Here is a 21913-nt window from a genome sequence, read left to right on the forward strand (position 1 = left end):
TCCCCATTACTTCAGTACATATTTCAAGTAAACTTTCTCTTTTATCAAGTACATCTCCAGATCAGGACCCCGTAACACAAAGGTTAGCGACCAATCGCTTATTCAAACAACCTATCAAGATCAATGATGCATGCGCATTTTGCCAAGTAGAATGACGAGGAACCAATCAGAATTGTTCTTTCAAATTAGGAATTAATTCCGTAACCTTTGTGTTGCGGGGCCCCAGGCGGGTGTCTCATAAAGCTGTTCGAAAGTTAAGACGATTTTAAGAACGACTGGTGACCCCTTCTTGTGTAAAATGGTATATTCATTGGCGATGGTTAAGCATGTAAGAAAGGTTCACCAGACGGTGATCCAGCTGGTGATCCTATCTTACGCGCGAAACCATCGCTATTAAATAAATATACCATTTGCCACAAGAAAGGATCACCAGTCGTTCTTAAACTCGGTCTTAACTTACGAACAGCTTTATGAAACACCCACCAGGTTTCATATCATGGCTGAATTCTTTTTACTATATCATATTGGAACGAGTAAAAAAACAAACATGTTTAGGGCATATTTTTAGTCTCCAAAGGGAGATAAGTTGTACATCTTGTGTGCAATGCCAATGGGAGAATCTCAATAATATTAGTGTTCACAACATCCTAATGCTCATTACATTATTATACCACATATACTACATGTGATACAATGAATGATTTATCAGTTGGGACCTTTCGCAATCATCACGGACGCTAGTATTAGGGTCCCCTAACACAAAAGTTAACGCTTAATCATACACTTGATTTTTAAGATTGATTGTGCATTACAGTCAATAGAATCAAACGTAGAAAACTGCTCTACGATCAATGCTAAGCTTTGTGTAACAGGGGGGTTACAGGCCCTACAAATCTGCTTTTCGTGTGCAAAATCCCTTTCCGCGACACCAGTACCGCATACATGCATGTATATTACGACTGATGGCTGGAGATATTGAAAATGCAGGACGTAAAATAGATTTATGCCATGGATAAGAAAGTGGTTTTTCAAACAAATCGAGAACATATTGAGTGAGGAAAAACTTACTGAATGAAGGCTTAAATATAGATCATTACAGTCCATCGAATCAATATTACATTTAATGTGGATTATTGGTGGATCACTGGCAATTGATTTCATGGATAGATCAACCTCTCCAGCCGAACATTTCGCATGCGTTGATATGTACACATCATATGCGATACCTTTGAACTCGTTTCCTTTTGTTTCGTTTGTTTCTTTGTTTCTTTTGTTTACTCCTTATACACAAACGATATGCCTCTCGCACACGATGTGAGGGGCATTATGTTTTACATTCCCCAGAAATGGGGATTAGATTAAAATTCCGGGGGGACCACTTCCATTGATGAGTGGATACCAGGCACGACCATGGGGTTTCGAAAAGTACCCTAGACATGCTAAACAAGTGAAGAAATTCTTTTCCAGATTATGAAAATGCATCTCTTAACAAGTATTTGGCTTGTGAAACCCTACAAGTATTGAATATATATCCCTTTATTCAGCATTTTAAACATCGTTTTGACACCCTTATAACGTTACATAGGCCTATATACGTAACGTACCTGCCCACTCTGTCCCCTTTTACGGGTGGTCGCTACTGGTATCCACTAATCAATGGAAGTGGGCCCCCCGGGCGGCCTCTCGAGCTCTAGGAGGAGTCAAATGTGGCTTTGGAAAGTCGTCCTCAATCGGATAAATCGCTGTTACCATAGTAGCAACCAGAATTTTGCACACGAAACGCATATTGAATGTTTCCGTCGCAGATGCGAAACGAAAAAAAAATCTCATGTCACACAATTTGCATTGCAGGACTGAGTTTTACGACCATGATGACGGTCCCAAAAAGTCCCTTCCAAAGTCAACTACCGTTGTAAATAAGCGTCCGCGTCCTCAAACGAAAGGTCGGGATTAACAGATCTAATACACGGTGGAAGAGTGTACTTACTTGTTTTTTCTCTCCGCTTCTGGGGGAGAATACAAAACAAGACAAAGAGAAGAAAGTCATTAGTAATCTGTAAACAAACATTTATTGACAATCAAAGAGAAAAGGTTTATAGAGACATATATATGTCATAAAATTATGGTATTCTCCAACAGCAAATCAGGGTGGTTATTCAAAAAGCTGTTTTTAAGTTACATGTGGATTTACACACAAAATTAAGGTTGTGAAGGAAAATGCTACATTTAATATTTTCATGGAAAAAATTATTTTCATAAAGATAACTTAAGGATTGTAGGATTCTTTTAAATTTCTATTTAAACAGTTTAATATTAGACAGAAAAATACCAATGCAGCAATAAAAAGTGCATATCATAAGATGAGTAGTGTTTTTCACTTTTTCTTCCAAAGTAATTTGATGGTGTATTTTGTTTGTTAAGTGAAAGAGTTCTGTATCAAAGTTTATTGTATCAAACAAAATCTTTTCTCTTTATAGGAATGTGGACGTATCCACTTGGTCCACTGGCAGATGGTCTACTTCTCAGATCCATGAAAACCATCATGGCTAAACCCACTAGGTCTTTCATCAATTCGGTCTAATTACTGTTGGACCCACCATCACTTGGTCTACTACAAATTTGTCTAATGGCCAAATGGTCTAATTTCCATTTCATCTCCTATCATTATACAACTTGTCAAATGAAAATTTTTTTCATAATCTAATCATTTAGACCAACTGTTAGACCAAGTGGACATTTGACAATATGGGTATAGCCGAACTGAAAGTAATATGGTAAATGGGCTAAGTGGCAAATAGACCAAATGGTTATGAGACGAAGTAGGATTACACCACACGGGATGATACAAAACGGAAAGTAGACAAACTGGGAGTAGACCAAATGGAAATTTTACCATGAACATAACCGGTAAATTGCCAATTGGTCCACTGCCAACTTTTCCACTCACGACATGGTCTACCTTCATTTAGTCTAATGCTAGTCCGTCCATCAGCAATTCTTCTAACAACCATTTGTTCCAATAACCATTTGGTCCAATCATCACTTCGTCTTATCACCAGTTTGTCTATTACAATTTCATCTAATAACCAGTTGGTCTAATACCCATTTTCTTTTCATTCATTTTGCACAATTAACACTGAAGTTTAATTAGACCAAATGGTATATGGACTAAATGGTTAATGGACCAACTGGTTATTAGACGGAATGGCATTAGACTAAATGAAAGTAGACCATGTGGTGAGTGGACGAACTGATGGTAGACCAAATGATATTAGACGAGTTGGCAATTGGACGAATCGGCATTAGACAAACTGGAAATAAACCAGCACAACCCACCTGTTGAGGTGATAACGTGAGACCACCGAGCGACTTCTTGATTTCGTCTACCGTGGCTGTCGTCTTGGGTAGGTTGCCATCCCGAGGCTTGATCTCCACTCGTATCCGTCTCGTCCTGTCTTCACTGTCAGAATCCGAGTCAGACTTTTCAGAGTCAGAATCGAAATGATGGTGACCTAGTGAACATGACGGACAGTCAAGGAATTGTCTTCCAATTGTGGTAAAACTCATTGAAATGATGGAATTCTATTAGTATTGGCGCCAGGTCAGATGCAAAGGCTGATGTAGTATGACTAGCACATTGAGTTTGGAAACTTTTGTTGGAATATTCCCCAGGAAATGGAGAAAGTGCAGACATTGTGTGCAAGCAAGCCAGGATCAAGGTAACAATATTTCTGTTAAGCCTTTAGAGATGTTACTCTGTGTATTGAGTGCTACATAAAAATAGAATATTCTTTTTTACATTTAAATAAAATGACTAACCATGTGATTGCATTTATGAATAAAAAGTATGCATGAAATCATTCTGGTAGAAAATAGTACTTAAACAAAAACAAATTAACAGGCCATTTTCGCTATCAGCAATAATACACATGACCATGTGTACACATCACTGTTGGCAATTTTCAGCATACTCAGATTTCAGTCTGGATTGAACAATTTCACAGCATGAACTTTCATTTTCTAACGATGATTATATCATCGTTATATACGCTATATATATATATATATAGCTTATATAGCGTTATATACGCTATATAAGCAATGTTTTGTTATTATTATTAATATTACACTGTAGCAACTCTACTGGGCCCTGTTACCTAAACTTAGCAACTGATTTTCACAATGGATCAATCAATAAATCAAAGAAATTGCACTATCATAAAACTAAGCTTTATGTTACGAAAACCAAGTAATGAAGTTTATATTTCTATTTACAAAATAAAATAATGATAATAATAATTAAAAATCGTTAATTTGAGAAAGGATATTTCTGTTATCCTCAGGTTTGATACTGAATCCTTCTTCATCAACCTGTGGTGTGCTCTGGAGTAAAAGAGAAAAATGTAAAAAAAATAAACCAAATTATTAACATTGAAATGGGGGCAGGGGAAAACTATGGGGGCAATATTCTTTGCATATTTACATCATTCATTACAACTGATGATAAACATGTACAAGACATAAAGATACATACAAGTATACACATTCAGGAAAATGAGAAGAAATAAAAGGTTTAACCAAAAATGATTAACATTTTGGAGGGCACAAGAATATAAAAGTAGCAATAATTGTTGAGTTTATATACATATATGCTCTTTACCAGAGGAAACAAAGCTCAACTATTGTTATATTGGGGAGACAATATTTTTTTAGAAAGTATTCTTCATTGCAAATACAGATAAACAGACTAATAGTCCTACAACAAGAAAATTAAGCTTTCACATTGCACCATACTGATACACTATTAGGAATAATAAACAAAAATACAATTTTAGGGTTTTATATTTTTACGGCTCTATATTAATCAATTTGAGTCAATACAAGGAAATGTAACAAGTTGCTCTCTGAAGGGTTGTTGCATTGGTGCAAGGATCACTTATAAATCTGTGGTTATTGATGCAAAAAGATTGTTAGCTTTAATCCATATGTGCAATGCATAAGGGCATTTTAACATCAGTGTCAGAACACCATTAGCACCATATATTAATTTCTCAGGATTACGCAAGAACGCTGTGGGTTTGATGCATCTATGCAAGGTGTAAGGGCATTTTCACATCGGTTTAACTGGAAAGTCAATAAATATGGAGGAAGCACAGTTCTATACTACATACATGTATCATGTTATAGACAAAATGTAAGTAGACAAAGATATTAACTAAAAGTGTGCGAAGTGCAAAGTGCTTTCAATTATAATACTTTCCAATTTGTATTGACTAAAACTAATAATACTTAAATGTATATAGCACCTTATATAAAGTGACTTGTGTTGCATAAAGCGTTGAACTTGTTGCATAATACTAACACATATTGCTACACAAAGAACACAGAAAACTGAAAAGCTTTGCGAAAGCATGAATGTGAATAAATTCTGCTCTTTCGCCAACTGATCAGCACCGTATCACAATTAAAACACAAAACCATTAATAACATAATAACAATGAACAGAATTCAAAATAAGGCTGAAAAGTAATATGAAGTGCAATTATAACTAAAAAATAACTTTTCTTGAAAATATGAGAGAACTCATATTTGAGAATGTGATGTAAATGTTGGACATATCACAAGATGAACACATAAAATGACACATTTAGAAATATTTGTCACATAATACATGTCACAAATATCACTGACACAAACACAGTATGTTCAGAATGTTATTATTATCTCTATCCACCATAGAAAAAAAAACACTTAATGTACAATAGACCATTTCAAATCATGTATCAGAGATAAAACTAAAAAAAACACTGTCACAAGAAAGTTTCAAAAACATCAAAATATATTGAATGATTGAAACATGTACAATGTATGTACATCATTAGTATGTAAATTATTCATACATGTACATACTTGCACGAAAACTATCAAAAGAATACATTGTAGACGTAACTACATAATGTTGAAACATTTACAATAAAATATCACTCAATATCTTTTAAGACAAGTTTACTGATACTCAACATATTGCAGATATATGTTAGGACTATTCCAAACATAAACACTGTTAATTCATGTTGGGCCTACATAGAGTATACAGTATATACAGTACAAAGTAACAGGCACAATTTCAATTACTTAATGAGGGCAACTTAGCTTATAAAATTGTTCATTTATACAAATTACAAAGTCAATGCTTTGTTTTTTCACAAATTAAACAAAACACACGAAATGAAAGGAAAGAAAATATAAAGTTTTTGGAAAGCAACATTCTATAGCAATAATTCATTGCATCGAATTAATAAGTGACATCATTATTTCTAAATAACGTAAATTTACTAACACCTTTCTAAACAAGTGGAATGCCTCTGGCCGTCTCACCTGCATCACGCGGTTCAATATAGCAGCAGTGCTCACTTTGAATACTACTCTAACTCGCACAAGATGTTCAGTGATACATGGTTACTCTTATCTCCCTTTTTTATGAACTAGACCAATAAACTTACAGAGATATGATGGTTATTCAACAAAAAAACCCCAACATGGCCAAAGTTCATTGACCTTACATGACCTTTGACCTTGATCATGTGACCTGAAACTCGAACAGGATGTTCAGTGATACTTGATTACTCTTATGTACAAGTTTCATGAATCAGATCCATAAACTTTCAAAGTTATGATGGTAATTCAACAGATACACCCAATTCGGCCAAAGTTCATTGACCTTTGACCTTGGTCATGTGACCTGAAACGCGCACAGGATGTTCAGTGATACTTGATTACTCTAATGTCCAAGTTTAATGAACTAGACCAATAAACTTTCAAAGTTATGATGGTAATTCAACAGATACCCCCAATTCGGCCAAAGTTCATTGACCCAAAATGACCTTTGACCTTAATCATGAGACCTGAAACTTGCACAAAATTTTCAGTGATGCTTGATTACTATTATGTCCAAGTTTCATGAATCAGATCCATAAACTTTCAAAGTTATGATGGGAATTCAACAGATATCCCCAATTCGGCCAAAGTTCATTGACCCTAAATGACCTTTGACCTTGGTCATGTGACGTGAAACTCATGCAGGATGTTCAGTGATACTTGATTAACCTTATGTCCAAGTTTCATGAACTAGGTCCATATATTTTCCAAGTTATGATGACATTTCAAAAACTTAACCTCAGGTTAAGATTTCGATGTTGATTCCTCCAACATGGTCTAAGTTCATTGACCCTAAATGACCTTTGACCTTAGTCATGTGACATGAAACTCTAATAGGATGTTCAGTAATACTTGATTAACCTTATGGCCAAGTTTTATTAACTAGGTCCATATACTTTCTAAGTTATGACATCATTTCAAAAACTTAACCTCAGGTTAAGATTTGATGTTGACGCCGCCGCCGCCGCCGCCGTCGCCGTCGCCGTCGGAAAAGCGGCGCCTATAGTCTCACTTTGCTTCGCAGGTGAGACAAAAAAAAATTGGGAGAAATATCCAAGATTTTCAATATGATTTAAATCATCTCAAATCCTGATCCCTTTCTATAGCACAATGAACCATTTTTTAAGATTTAATGTTGTAGCTAGCCATTCATGAAACAAAGAAAAATGTTTAAAAAGGATTTATTTTTAAGCTTAAATTGATCCAGAAAAATTTGCATAAAATACATCCAACACCCAAGGTTACACATATTGCAAAGAGATCAAGTCCAAGCAGGGGTACTTATTCAAGCTAACCAGTCTTTGCTAAAAGGCAATTCCACATGATTTATATATGTTCTATTGACATTTTTAGAAATTCAAATTTATGAAGACTATTACTCAATTGGTCATGGTTCAAGCATAAGAAGAAATGAAATTTCCTTGAAGTAAAATATGTGGGGTTTTTTCAGATTGTGCCTGATAAATACCTAACTTTTCTTCTTTCTATTCAACATTGAAATATCATTCATTCAAACAATTTTCTACTTCCATTATGATGGTAAACAAACTTGGCAATGGAATGGCCAGATAATGAAGCAGTTTTTGGAGAACATTTTTTAACTGAATGTGAATTTATAAAACTGACTGTATGATAGAGCAAATTTGATATTGAATAAGCATTTTTCAATCCAATGACTTGACTTTTCTGGATTTGACTGTTCAGAGTGTATAGTGAGTTGATAGTCACTCTCGTGTGAACGTGAAACTGCCTCATAGCCTAACAGACAAATAGCATGCATGACACCAATAGCTTTTACTTCAGAACACCGGGCCCGGTTTCATGAGAGCGTCTTTCCAATGTCTGTCATCTATATCAATGAATTGTTTTGAGATGCCGAATGAAGAACCTGCTTGCAATTCATTATCAACTATTGATGCATATATAAGAAAAAAAAAGTGGGATTGCTTCCAAATTTTTCAACAGATTTTGGTCATGGAAACAAAACCTATAATTTTCCAAAACAACTTTGCTTTTCTCCTTGGTGTCACAACTGTTTCTCTGGACTGCAGCCACATTTCCCCTACGGTGCATGCATGGAGCCCAAATAGGTAGTCAAAAACAGCAGTTTTAAGTATTTCTATACGGATCACCTGTACAAAAATTCTCAAAATGGCCATCTGCGATGGCCACTGTAGGGAGAAAGTGACTGTGTCGTAAGTCTGCAATCGTGCTGCCTGCGGTTAAGACTATTCCAAAAACATGCAACTATTCTCTATCACGTTCACGCTATTACAAATACATGCAACTATTCTCTATCGCATTCACACTATTACAAAAATATGCAACTATTCTCTATCGGGTTCAGACTATTGGACAAGCTACGGTAGCCTTACATGCAGAGACTGCAGAGAGGAGAAGTGAGTCCGCTCATTGGTTTGCTTTGAATGAAGAACCTTACGCAAGCAAGCCTGTCGGAAGAGGAATGCGTGGATGAAAATGATGAAGGGATGGAACAATTAGATTGTTATTGTGTAAGTGATGTAGGCAAACAGGAAAACTAAAATGGGAATGTAAAGCATGGAAATATAAAATGAAAAATAAAGATGGACGGACAGAGAAGTTCAGTGTTTATTTGGGGTGGTGGATAGTTTAAAAGTTTATGAAATGAGAGAATAGAAAATAATTTAACAGAAATGCAGATAGAAAGAATAAGGGTAAGTTAGATAAGTTTATTAAACAATGTTTAATGTGTACTGAGAAAAAAATAAGAAAAATAGAATATCAAAATGATAGAGATAGATAGTAATGTTTGTAAATATTAACATATGTTGGGACTGAGTAAACTATAATACAGTTGAGTTTTGAAGAGGAAAATATTATACAGATCTTATAAGACAAGATCTTAAATTTCACTAAAATAACAAATTAAAGATATTAGAATAATATAGGGATGAAAAGATGAGGTTATTGAATTTCAGTAACCTATTCAAAAGTGGAAGTATATAAGATAGAGAAATTGAGAAAAAATCTTTTTATAGGAAATGAGAGATATTTGATAATTGGAAATTGCAAAACCTGGAAAACTGTAATTTCAGTTGAGATTAGATAGAGAGAGAAATCAAAAGAAGATATTAAATGGGGAGAAAGGGTTATGAAGAAAAGGTATTGCTTCATGAAGATTTTCGTCAGTGAATTTCACCAACAGATGTTATAAGCTACTGAAATCCTTGCATCTAATTGGCTAAGAGCAAAGTAGTCTATGAAAATCACTGACAAACTCTTCATGAAATGCTCCCTGATCTTCCACACCAAGGATTGGAAATAAATTTAAGTTTGGAGGAATTAATTTAAAAAGAATTAAGAGAAGAGTGAGAAAAATGTGGAAAAGGGTGGTTGATTCATTCAATCCATTCTAATGTGAAGCAAAAGGTGCTTCCAGCTCTATTCATTTTCTACACACTTCTAAAGGCAGTGAAAATTTGCTATCATGGACCTAAAAGAGATGGACTATTAATGCAAGCCTTCCTTTGATGTAATGATAGTCACCGTCACCTGATTATGTGCATGTCACCTGATTATGTGCATCTCAATGAAAACATACAGGTGTTTTGATTTAGCGACTACAAAGGCGTAGCTGATCATTTTACAAAGGAAAGGTTTTCCCGATCTTGGTTTTTGTTGGCTGATACCCTATTTTTAAGAATATGCCTATCAATTAATACGCTTCAGATTTGGAGCAGCAAATTTGAGAATCAGACAATTTTTGTGAAATGAAATGTGTTATTATTAGATCAGCAAACTTCTGCACAATTAGAATGACCACAATCTCTACACGCTATGTGCCATGTACTGCATCTGAGGAATATTAGGAGGAAACTTGGAAAAAATGGTTAGGGTTAGGGATAGATATTTCTATCTAGAAATATGCATACATTTAACTATTAGACATGAAACTAAGATAACCAATTGTAAACCAGAACAGTAAATTGATTTTCCAGGATTTATGATTTATCATGTTCTGCACATACAGTTTGTGCAATATCATTGCCTAATCATGGAGTTCTTCTTTCAACCCATGGTCTATTGACGGTGAAAATCATAGAATCATCAAAGGAGACAAATGTGAAGAGAATGATATTAAGATGACAATGAAAATCAAATGTTGGTCAATTCATTCACTAATCGATGAATGTCCATCCCTTTGTAGGTCCATGCTACAAACTAATAAAGCTGTCTCAATGCTCTAAATCTCACTCTATGGGTGAATTCTTTCTAAATTAAAGGGATACATCACTCAATGGGTGAATTCTTTCTAAATTAAAGGGATACTATTGAAAATACCACGTTCTCAGCATTAAAAGGTGAGAGATATATGAAGTGCTATATGACAAGCAGGATTTTAGTTGCTCAAAAATCTAATTCATCCACTTTCAAAGTGAATTCATAACTGCCTACAAAGCATCCCTAGTGTACAAAAATGCATTTATACATGTACATATATGATATAATTGTATATAAATATGATATAAAGTGGAATTAATATCATTCTATTAATAAACACATGCTACATTTAAAAAAAATGGCTCTATCAACTTTCAATTCTTATATCAAAGTCCTACTGGCGAGAGAACTTTACGACAGGATTACTTAACAGAGAATATAGTATTTCATTTTATAAAACACATTATATGATACACTTCTTAATATTGAAAATTAAAAAAAGCACTAATAATGAAATAAAAACATGGTAAATAAACTGGGTTTATGTACAAAATGTCACAAAGTTGCAAACAAAATATTCATATTCTACATAATGTCAAAGTGAAAAATTCAAATGTTCATCTTAAACTGATAATGCCAAAGGAACTGCAGTTTTTATCACACTTCCTTCTTTGTAGAAATAAAAATATCTAAAATGTCAGGCGTCCTTTTGCATCCCTTTCCAATAAAAATAAAACATGCTGATATTCTTAGAACGACATTTCTAGATGGGTATATGCTGATCGTTGTTTGAATTTCTAACACATCTAGGGTGACACCTAAAAACAGAATCAACACATTACATGAGACAGTGGTTTTGTAGTTATAAAAATTGTGTTGAACGAAAAATTCACGGAATAGCATATAAATACTCAAATACATATCAGGCAAGAATATTCTGATTAGATCATTCTAATGAATAAAATTTACACATAATACTCCATATTCATATACTAGTATTAACAATGGACTTGTAATCTACATCATTAAAAGAATATTTCAATATCAAAAGGAAACGCACAGGCATGCAGTATACAAAGTAATAACAAAAACATAGGATTTTACAGGCATACCAATGTTTTGCGAGGGGTCCATATTGGAGGGGGGGGGGGGGCAAATGTGAATACATTTGCATTCTTGCTCCAAAACTTTTATTCTAAAACTCCATAAAATATTTTTATGAGGTGTAAAATCCTACATTTGCATTCTTGTTCCAAAGGCTTAAAATTTAAACAAGTGGAATGCCTCTGGCCATCTCACCTGCATCACGCGGTTCAATATAGCAGCAGTGCTGACTTTGAATACAACTCGCACAAGATGTTCAGTGATACATGGTTACTCTTATGTCCACTTTTTATGAACTAGACCAATAAACTTACAGAGATATGATGGTTATTCAACAAAAACCCCAACATGGCCAAAGTTCATTGACCTTACATGACCTTTGACCTTGATCATGTGACCTGAAACTCGAACAGGATGTTCAGTGATACTTGATTACTCTTATGTACAAGTTTCATGAATCAGATCCATAAACTTTCAAAGTTATGATGGTGATTCAACAGATACACCCAATTCGGCCAAAGTTCATTGACCTTTGACCTTGGTCATGTGACCTGAAATGCGCACAGGATGTTCAGTGATACTTGATTACTCTAATGTCCAAGTTTAATGAACTAGACCAATAAACTTTCAAAGTTATGATGGTAATTCAACAGATATCCCCAATTCGGCCAAAGTTCATTGACCCTAAATGACCTTTGACCTTGGTCATGTGACGTGAAACTCATGCAGGATGTTCAGTGATACTTGATTAACCTTATGTCCAAGTTTCATGAACTAGGTCCATATATTTTCTAAGTTATGATGACATTTCAAAAACTTAACCTCAGGTTAAGATTTCGATGTTGATTCCTCCAACATGGTCTAAGTTCATTGACCCTAAATGACCTTTGACCTTGGTCATGTGACATGAAACTCTAATAGGATGTTCAGTAATACTTGATTAACCTTATGGCCAAGTTTCATTAACTAGGTCCATATGCTTTCTAAGTTATGACGTCATTTCAAAAACTTAACCTCAGGTTAAGATTTGATGTTGACGCCGCCGCCGCCGACGGAAAAGCGGCGCCTATAGAAAAACTATATAAAAACTCTAGAAAATCTTGCTAAATGTTTACCTTTTTGGGGTGAGGGAGCAGTTAAACTTTTTTGAAAGTTTGACACATTTTATATTACCTGCTAAAAACTTACATGAGTTCAAAGAAACTCTGACAGACTTTTGCTCTTTAAAAAAAATGTTTGAATTTTCTCATATTTTCATATTCACAACACACTTGTATCAAAACATGCTTGCCTGTGAAAACCAACCAGTAGAAACATCAAGACTAGTGACAGTATTACAACATGCAATATTCCTTGAGAAAAATGACCATTGAGAATATCAAGTATAGTCACAATAGTATAACATGCGATGTTGCTTGTGAAAACTGACCACTGATAACATCAAGAATAGTGATAATAGTACAACATGCAATGTTGCTTGTGAAAACCGACCATTGAGAACATCAACAATAGTGATAGTAGTACAACATGCAATGTTGCTCGTGAAAACCGACCATTGAGAACAACATCAAGAATAGTGATAATATTACAACATGCGATGTTGCTTGTGAAAACCGACCATTGAGAACATCAAGAATAGTGATAGTAGTACAACATGCAACGTTGCTCGTGAAAACCGACCATTGAGAACATCAAGAATAGTGAAAGTTGTACAACATGCAATGTCTGTGCAACAGGGTATGGATTATACAATTGAACAATTGATTGCATATCCATAATAAGACAGAAAGGAAGTAGGATGTGACTGATCAACATCTGTGGTCTATCAGAGTCAGCTGCAGACAACTAGGAGATATATGGGGAGCATTACATAAGACAAATAGCCAGTGATTTTCACTGACAACTGTTATAAGCTACTGATATCTATGCATCTGATTGGCTGAGAGGTAATTAGTCAGTGAAAATCCCTGACTGTTTGATTCATGAAACACTTCCCGGATCATGCGTTCAGGAGTCAAGAACATTCTGACTTCAAATTAGAGGTTACTCATGAGAGAGAGAGAGAGATAGGAGTGCAATACACAAACATGAGACATGAATGCAGGATTATTTTCAAAAACAAAACTAAAGCAAGCAAAGGTGGGACTGTAGGTTTTTTTTTAATGAAGAATGATGATGGGGAGGTGATAATGGTGAACTTCATGAAAATTAACTGAAATGAGTTCATTTTGTTTTGTCAGTATTATTATTAATTTTTCATATAGAATGTTTTGGAGTAGTTCATATTTTTACTTACTTGTTATATTATTTATTCAGATATTAAGAAAAGAAGAACAGAGATTGAGGAGGGGTCCATTGTTATTAACATGCTTGTCATCATCATATCAATGCTACGGTCATACCGACGAAACCAACTCCAGACCGATCAGAGCTATTACGTTAGTTCCAATGACAAATCAACGGTCGGTATGGATTCGGTTTCGTGGTGTGACCATAGCATGACGAAAAACACATAGTGCAAGGAGGGGTAATAAACAGACATGACAAGGAAGGGGGCGGGGTTACAAAGCATACACATAAAACTCCATTCCTCAGTCCATACAACGAGAGTGGGATTAGGGATGGGGCCAGGCCGGGTGCTGAAAAGTGACCAATCCTGCATGCCTTGACCTCAAGTAACCAAACACTGGACAAGAGGAGGGGGGAGGGGGATCAGGTGCACTCACCACCGACAGATCGCGAAAAGATCCCATAGAATACACACTTGGGCTGGAGGAGGGTGCTTGAGATGGTTGCCCCGGCGATGTGGTTGTGGGCGTGGTCGTGGGCGGGGCCAATGTGGTGGGGGTCGATGTAGAAGTGGTAGGGGAGGTGGGAGTAGTTGTTGTGTTGTTAGCCGTTGTGGTAGTTGTGGCAACAGTGGATGTGCTCATAGTTTTAGTGTTGTTTGTTACTTTCTATTAATTATTTATAATTTTAATTAATTATTTTTATTTTCATGGAAGGGGAATATATCATTTTAAGGGGTGGGTGATGGGTTTATGAGGATGAAAAAACAGGAAGGGGTGAAGCCACCGCCCATAACCATGGTGAAAGGTAGAAATGAGAGGATAAAAAATTGCAGTGGAGAAAGAAAGATATGAACATGAATGATAAGAATAAACAAGAAGAAATGTGAATAACGCATGAATTTCAGATTAAGAGAAATAGCTTACACTCGAGTGACAATATTCACAAATTTACATAGATATAGAAAGATGCTAGAAGAGACTCATAGCAAACATAACGCCCTTTATAAACATTTTGGTTATGACATTTAAAAAGTCTGGTAGTAACTCAACCAGGTCAACCATACATAAGTTTACAATTCAATTGTCAGTAGTAATACACAAATAAATCAAATTTTGTCATTTGTAACTGAAAAAAAATGATGTGCATTAAAAATTGTGAATTTTTCGACATTCATTCGACTGTATTACAATGTAACCTTTCTCCATTGGCTTTCCTTCTTATTGTTACATGGATAGCTGTCACATTGCTTATCAGCAAGACAGCGACTCACGCACCAGCAGTTAAGACGTCTGCTCTTAAACCACTATGAACAGTACCCCATCAACGCATTGCCAATGCATTTCAGCACGGTAATAACATGTATCTCCTTACAAGGTCAGCCCTTGCCTCGCCTCCAAAGTGGAACGGCTTACAAGTTCCGATTTACATTCTACTTTGAGACAAACTCAAATCAACTTGCTTACTACTGACTTCCACAGTCCATGCATTGTACAGGGACGCAACAGATTAATGGGGATTCATGAAAATAATACAAACACAATATTAGGCGGATACATCTATTGATGTAAATACATTATAAATGATAATCTTATCATGTACTTCAAAATGTATGCAGATCTTTTTATCAATACTTTTCAGACTGTTTTATTCCAACATGTTTCTTAAAAATAAGACAACCATATTCATGACTGATTAGCCTTCAGATTTTGTTACCGGTATTGAATACTTTTTTCACCAAAACGGAGACTGATCTCTATATGAATACATTACACGAGACAACATAATGCTGCTTTACCTTTAATTTTATCACATAACACATTAAATACTTTCTCACATGATCTAGCAAATCTTGTTATTCAATACTCTTCAGCAAAAATCAGACTGATTAATATTCAAATATCTTACGTATGACACACCTATTCTAAAACCAAACCAAACCTGGTAATAATGTCCCCAACATGAATATTATTTCCACATGATCCTACAACATTACATTTTCGCCATACATCTATACATCAAAATGGGGTAATACTATACACCCTTGCGATTGGTCTTATCTCAGTAATCAAATCTCACGTCTATGAGAGTATTTTAGGCTCCATGACACGTCCTGATCCTTCTGCTTAATCCATAGGATTAGTACAAGCCATTTATGATAAGTTCATCATAATATTCATCTTACTAATCTCATGAATGTTGGAAATGGTTTGAAGGATAAAGATGCCAATTTGCAGAGCAGAGATCCTCTTGTTTTAATGTTCATAGAAACATTCATTATAAAACTAAATCCTATATGGCAAATATCCATAGCATTTACAATAAAGTAATAATATTCATCTGAAATATCCTGAATGTTGGAATGACTTGAAGAAAAGATATCAATGCCAATTTGCAGAGCAGAGATCCTCTGTTTATAAATGTTCAAAGTAACATTCATGAACTCAGTACAGCACTAATACATATTTCTATCACAAGGGCCCAATAAAACCAAGGTTTGCACTAGACTGCAATTAGGAAAAGACCATTCAAGATAACTGCTGCATGCCCATATTGATCAAGAAACCCACTTTATACCAATCAGGATTGTTGCTTTATAGAATTTGTGATTGTTTACAAATCTTTGTGTTACTGAGATCCAGTTGTACTTCCTCTTTGTGGTCAACTCATATCATCTCTCAAACTAGATGAAGCCTTTACAATGATAATCAGAATGCCCCAATTAAATTAAATAACTAAATAAATGATGAATAAATAAATAATTTAAAATTTACAACAACAAAAAAATGAAAAAAATAAAATCTGGGAAAAAAATGGAGATACCAATAAAAATAAACAAAAAATATATAAAAAATAACAATAAAAATGACTTTGTTAAATGTTAATATTTACCCTGAAAGTGATAAAACTTATACACTACTAAGTACACAAAACAAAAGCAATGTTAATGACATTGAGAAGTGCGACAGATGCGAAGCCAGCATTCAACACCGATATAAAGGATGAAGTGTTTTCATGAAGTGATACGGTAGTATTAAAGAACATAACCTGTGATACATTTAATTAAACCCTTCGGTCCATAACTTGCAGAAGGGCGGAAGGGCAGGAAGGAGCGCTTTAAAATCAGAAGGCAAATCAAGGCTGTGCCTAATTTTTCTTTGTCCTTTCATATGGATATGACCTTTTTTAAAAGATGTTTATTGTGACTGAAATCAGGGAATTATTGGGATCCATGAAATTCAGTTTAAAATAAAAATGAAATAATTTTTCACCTGTTAAAAGATGTCATGAATCGTTAATATATACATGTACATATCTTTTCCATCATTTCAGAAGAATTTTTTCAAAAATATAGTCCTGTTTTTAAAACATCCCATTTGGCACTTTTTCAAATGTTCACAATGTGATGCAGAACTTTGTGAAACAGTCCCTGATTGCATGATAAAAAACACCAAAAGCAAAGGCCATATCCACTTCAAAGGGGCATTTCATGAAGCGATTCTTAACTTAGGCACGACTTAACCGCACAATTGGTGACCATTTCTTAAGGTGTCAAGTCAGATTCTAAATTATTTGACTCCCATTTAAGGAACATAGCTGAAAGTTGAAATTTAAAAAAATCTGATTTACAAGAATCTGAGTGGGAAATGTAACATTTTTAACATTTGCTAAGGATTATTGGAAGTGAATTCCTATTATATCAAAGCAGGTACATTTTGGGGTATCTCAATTTGCACGCAAAAGGTCCACCAGTTGTTTTGTGAAGTCGATCGTAATTTAGGAACAGCTGTACGAAATACCCAACAGGTAGTAAAGATAGTTAGATGCAGTGAAGATTTGGTTATACACTTTAGACGTGGCGGTAAGATGGATAAACATTGATTTCCCACAAGAATATCAAAGCCTCACCCCTGTGACGCAATCTTTAAACGATCCTAAAGATGCGTTGCCGATGCTGCCAGAGCGATCGGAGGAGTTGCTACTCTGTTGCTATGGAGATGATCGGTAGCATTCATGAGAGAGGGAAGGTGGGATGGTGATTAGATTTGGAATGTACACAACTATGTAAGTATTGTAAGTGCCATATACTCGACACTCTGCCAACCTTTGCAGGAACGAATAAGTATTCTGTATCTACATTAAGTATCTTTCCATCAAAATTCATATCCTCTCAATTGACCCTAATTCTATATATTATTCATGGACCACCCTCAAGCATTACGAATGCTCAACTATGTTCCTCTACAATTTACTGTACATTTATCACTCTTCTAGATCCCAACTAAAGCTCTAGAAATTATAATTCAAATCACCTTATATTAGATAGCTTTCATCTTTTATTTATCATTTGTATTCCTATGAAAGTAGCTCTTTCGCCCCCTCTTTTTTCTTCTTTTCATCATTTTTGGCCCAAAATTTATACCTTTTGGTTGCCCTTTCATATTTTGCATCCCTGTCTGATTTTCGTAAAAATACTGATTTTTTCTACTGGTTGTCAGCTCTGAACATGAAAGCTTGACAGCAAACACTTTTTCAAACCTTTAAAAGAAAGAAATATTGATAATTTACTTTTTTTTCCCCTCCACAAAACATACCCCCTCAAAACAAATGCCATCTATAAACGTATATGTGCAATACTTGTTATATACTGCATATTTAGTTGGGATATGATGAAATGATGAATGAATTAAAAGAATGATTATTCTTATATGCAAATATAGAGCTTCTCTGAATAAATACAAACCAAGAATCATTGTTATATTATAATTCTAACAAAATCATTTTTCATAAATGACACAGGATTACATATCTTAGATCCTATTCGTTGTTTTTTTTTTAACTTATGGTTAAGTCTGCATATGATGACTTTCGAAGTCGAAGCAATTTTTCAGACCAGATTATGAAGAAATGTGTTCTTACCTTTTCTATAAAGACAAATTTCTCCACAATCCAGGGGCCCCATCTTAAAGAGTTGTGATTGATCCGATCAATCACAACTATGGAAAGCCAGCAAAGTCAACATATAAAATGCATTTTTGTTCAAAAAAATTTATAGTTATAAATGTATATCCATAAATTCATTGATTTCTTGACAATTCGGTGTGTTCTCCTATGTTTCTCCTATATCCCAGCCACGGCGTAATTTCCTTCAGCAAGAAATTTATCCACACTGTGCTGCACTCGACCCAGGTGAGGTGAATGGGTACCCGGCAGGATTAATTCCTTGAATGCATGAGCGCTGAGAGGCAGCTCGAGCTAAAGCCGGGGTAATAATAATAATAAAAAAACGCGCCTCGGAATAGAATATTTCTAGATAGATGGCGCTATATAAATGCCTATTATTATTATTATTATTATTATGTTTAAAAAGGACATTTTGCAAATTTCCTGAAGAAAAAAATTATGACACTGATGAATTTCCATAGAGTTACGATTGATTGGATCAATCGATCGTAACTCTTTGTAAGATGGGCCCTGGATTCCTGCAATCCCAGGAGATTTGCCTGAGCCAGATTCAACTGTAAGCATCATTCATCAATTTTCGTTGTGCTCAAGTTTTGAAGAAACATCAGTGATTCTTGATTATTATTTTTTTTTTTTGGGGGGGAGGGGCATTTTCTGGGACACACTGTACACATTTTCAGTCTGATAATGAATAATTAGTTTGCGGATTATTTGATGTGATTAACATCTACATGATCTGTTTACATATGGTAGATGCTTTCCTTTCTGATTTATGCATATATATATATATATATATATATAAAAAGGATAAAATAAATAGACAAACTTACCATATCTGGAGAGTTCCTGTGAAAGAGAAATCAGGTGTGTACACTGTTATATCACATATTCTTACTACTTCAGACATTCAATTGAAATCAAACCGTGTCTAATGTTGTGGTAGAAAATGAATAGCAGTAATGGCATACATGCCCATTTTTAAGAATAAAAATCCCATTGAAACAAAGAAAATAATAATTTTCGGGGTAGTTACACATCAAAAGAATATCGCTCATAATTTGAAAAAAATTATTGTTCATGCTCTTATTTTGCCATTTTCAAGGAAAAAACATATTTCTATATCTAACAAAATCTTACTGGATGGAGTGTACATAATGATTTATGGTACACCACATGGTGAGTACCAGGACACAGAAAAGTGAATAGAACAAGAAGTGAAACAGAGAGGCAAGAAATTGGAAGGTTGAAAGGTAGAGTATTCTTTTCTGAGATGAGTGAAGTCTTTAAGAGGACTGTAAACCACATAATTTTGAGGGGCTTGAGTAGTTGGAGAGTTGAGAGAAGGCTGGCTCCAACCAATCAAGCCTCTCAACTTTTCTGATTGATTCTTTCATGAAAATTTGAATTTACCTGTTGTATAAGATTCAATGCCCTCTCTTAATGATTTTATTTGTCTCGATATCGATAACAAACAAATTTAGAGCAGCTAGATCTTGAAAACATCAATATTCAAATTTTATGTTGTTCTTACCCAGGTGACTCTCCATCTTTCTCTTTCTTTTTCTTTGCTTTCTTCACCTTTTTCTTCTTCTTTGTCGTCTCGGGGTCTGGCATCGGGATATTGGATACATCGCATTCTTCAAACTCTAATAAAACTATTAAAAAGTAGGGAAAACAGGCAACAAATGGTAACTGGACCAAGCCGCTGAGAAATAATTGGAAAATGGATCGTATGAAATGAATTTTTTATTTGCGGGGAGTTCTTTTCACAACCTACTGGCTACGTCTGCAACATGGTATCGGCTTTACCATTGCAGCAGTAAATAAGGATTTTTCAGGGCTCTTATTTTATTTTTTGACGGTTCTTTTGAGCATTTAGAGGTGAAATCGCACCTTTCCCCACATGAAATTCTAGAGAGCTGGCCATGTCATTGTTTGTCCATAGGCCATTACCCATCCACATCAACTTGATTTCTTAAACTATCCCGCTATTTCTGATCGAGAGTTTATTCACAAAGGAGACATACCTGGTCTTTCTTTGCCTGTTCCCTTGGACTCTGAGAACATTGAGATAAGTTTGACTTCTGTTAGTTCCTCACACTGCTCTGTGAACTCTCTCTGCACCTACACAGAAAAAATAAGCAAATAATAGAAAATTGACCAAGTTGGATAAAAACATATCTAATTGCTTTCCAATCAAAGAAATCCACAAAACCAGTGAGAAAATCTTGTTTTTAATAATGTCAAGAATCAGCTTTCATGTTTGGGATCCCACCCCCCCCACAATCATTCATCCAAAATGTTATGAAACATATGGAGGAAAACACAATTACATTACATCACTCTCTCCTCAAGTTAAAGGTTGAATGAAGCCCTTGGAGAAAGCTAGCTCATGCAAAAAAAAAACAGAGGGTTGAGGAATATGACCAATGAAGATTTATTTTGATTTGATAACTATAAGGTAACTAATTTATCAACAGGTATGTCACACACACAATTTTATTTTCAATATATGTCTTGTTTTTCACTATACATTATGAACATGTAGATCCTATTCAGTGCCACTATATATATGTCTTTATTCACTCGCAAACAGCCATGTCCCTGTCTTATGAATTATGTTTCAAAGAGTTTTGATTTTGTGAACCATCTCAAGTATGAAGCATTGAGAGATATGAACAGAGATCTATCCCATATTTGTGACTGAATTCATCATTAATCATGTTTAATGAGATGAGGTCCTTGATGAGGAAAGTGAAAAGGGTTGATGAGAGAGGAAGGAAACAGATTTTTTTTAATATTGAAAAAAAAAATGAAAAATGTAAGAAAAGCAAAATCTGAAAAAATTAGAGGAAATTGAGAGGGTGAGGGGAAGAAAAGGACGAACAGAAAGGGAAAAAGAATTAAACAAAGA

General features: G+C 34.8%; 1 protein-coding gene across 4 annotated transcripts in view; it reads right to left on the reverse strand.

Moving 5' to 3' along the window:
- Positions 1 to 21913, reverse strand: part of LOC121424513 (F-BAR domain only protein 2-like) — a 121198-nt gene that overhangs the window by 42509 nt on the left and 56776 nt on the right. For 2 of the 4 annotated variants that reach the window (XM_041620227.1, XM_041620226.1), the window contains exons 9-16: positions 21027 to 21123; positions 20531 to 20654; positions 19830 to 19845; positions 17944 to 18024; positions 14472 to 14702; positions 4329 to 4383; positions 3337 to 3515; positions 1988 to 2006 (exon numbers count right to left, since the gene is read on the reverse strand). In XM_041620227.1, coding sequence (XP_041476161.1) covers positions 1988 to 2006; positions 3337 to 3515; positions 4329 to 4383; positions 14472 to 14702; positions 17944 to 18024; positions 19830 to 19845; positions 20531 to 20654; positions 21027 to 21123 — 802 coding nt within the window. The remainder of the gene's footprint in view (positions 1 to 1987; positions 2007 to 3336; positions 3516 to 4328; positions 4384 to 14471; positions 14703 to 17943; positions 18025 to 19829; positions 19846 to 20530; positions 20655 to 21026; positions 21124 to 21913) is intronic. The other 2 variants (XM_041620228.1, XM_041620229.1) reach the window with 2 other exon arrangements.

The sequence above is a fragment of the Lytechinus variegatus genome, chromosome 11 (genome assembly GCF_018143015.1).
Source record: "Lytechinus variegatus isolate NC3 chromosome 11, Lvar_3.0, whole genome shotgun sequence".
Classification (NCBI taxonomy): Eukaryota; Metazoa; Echinodermata; class Echinoidea; order Temnopleuroida; family Toxopneustidae; genus Lytechinus; species Lytechinus variegatus.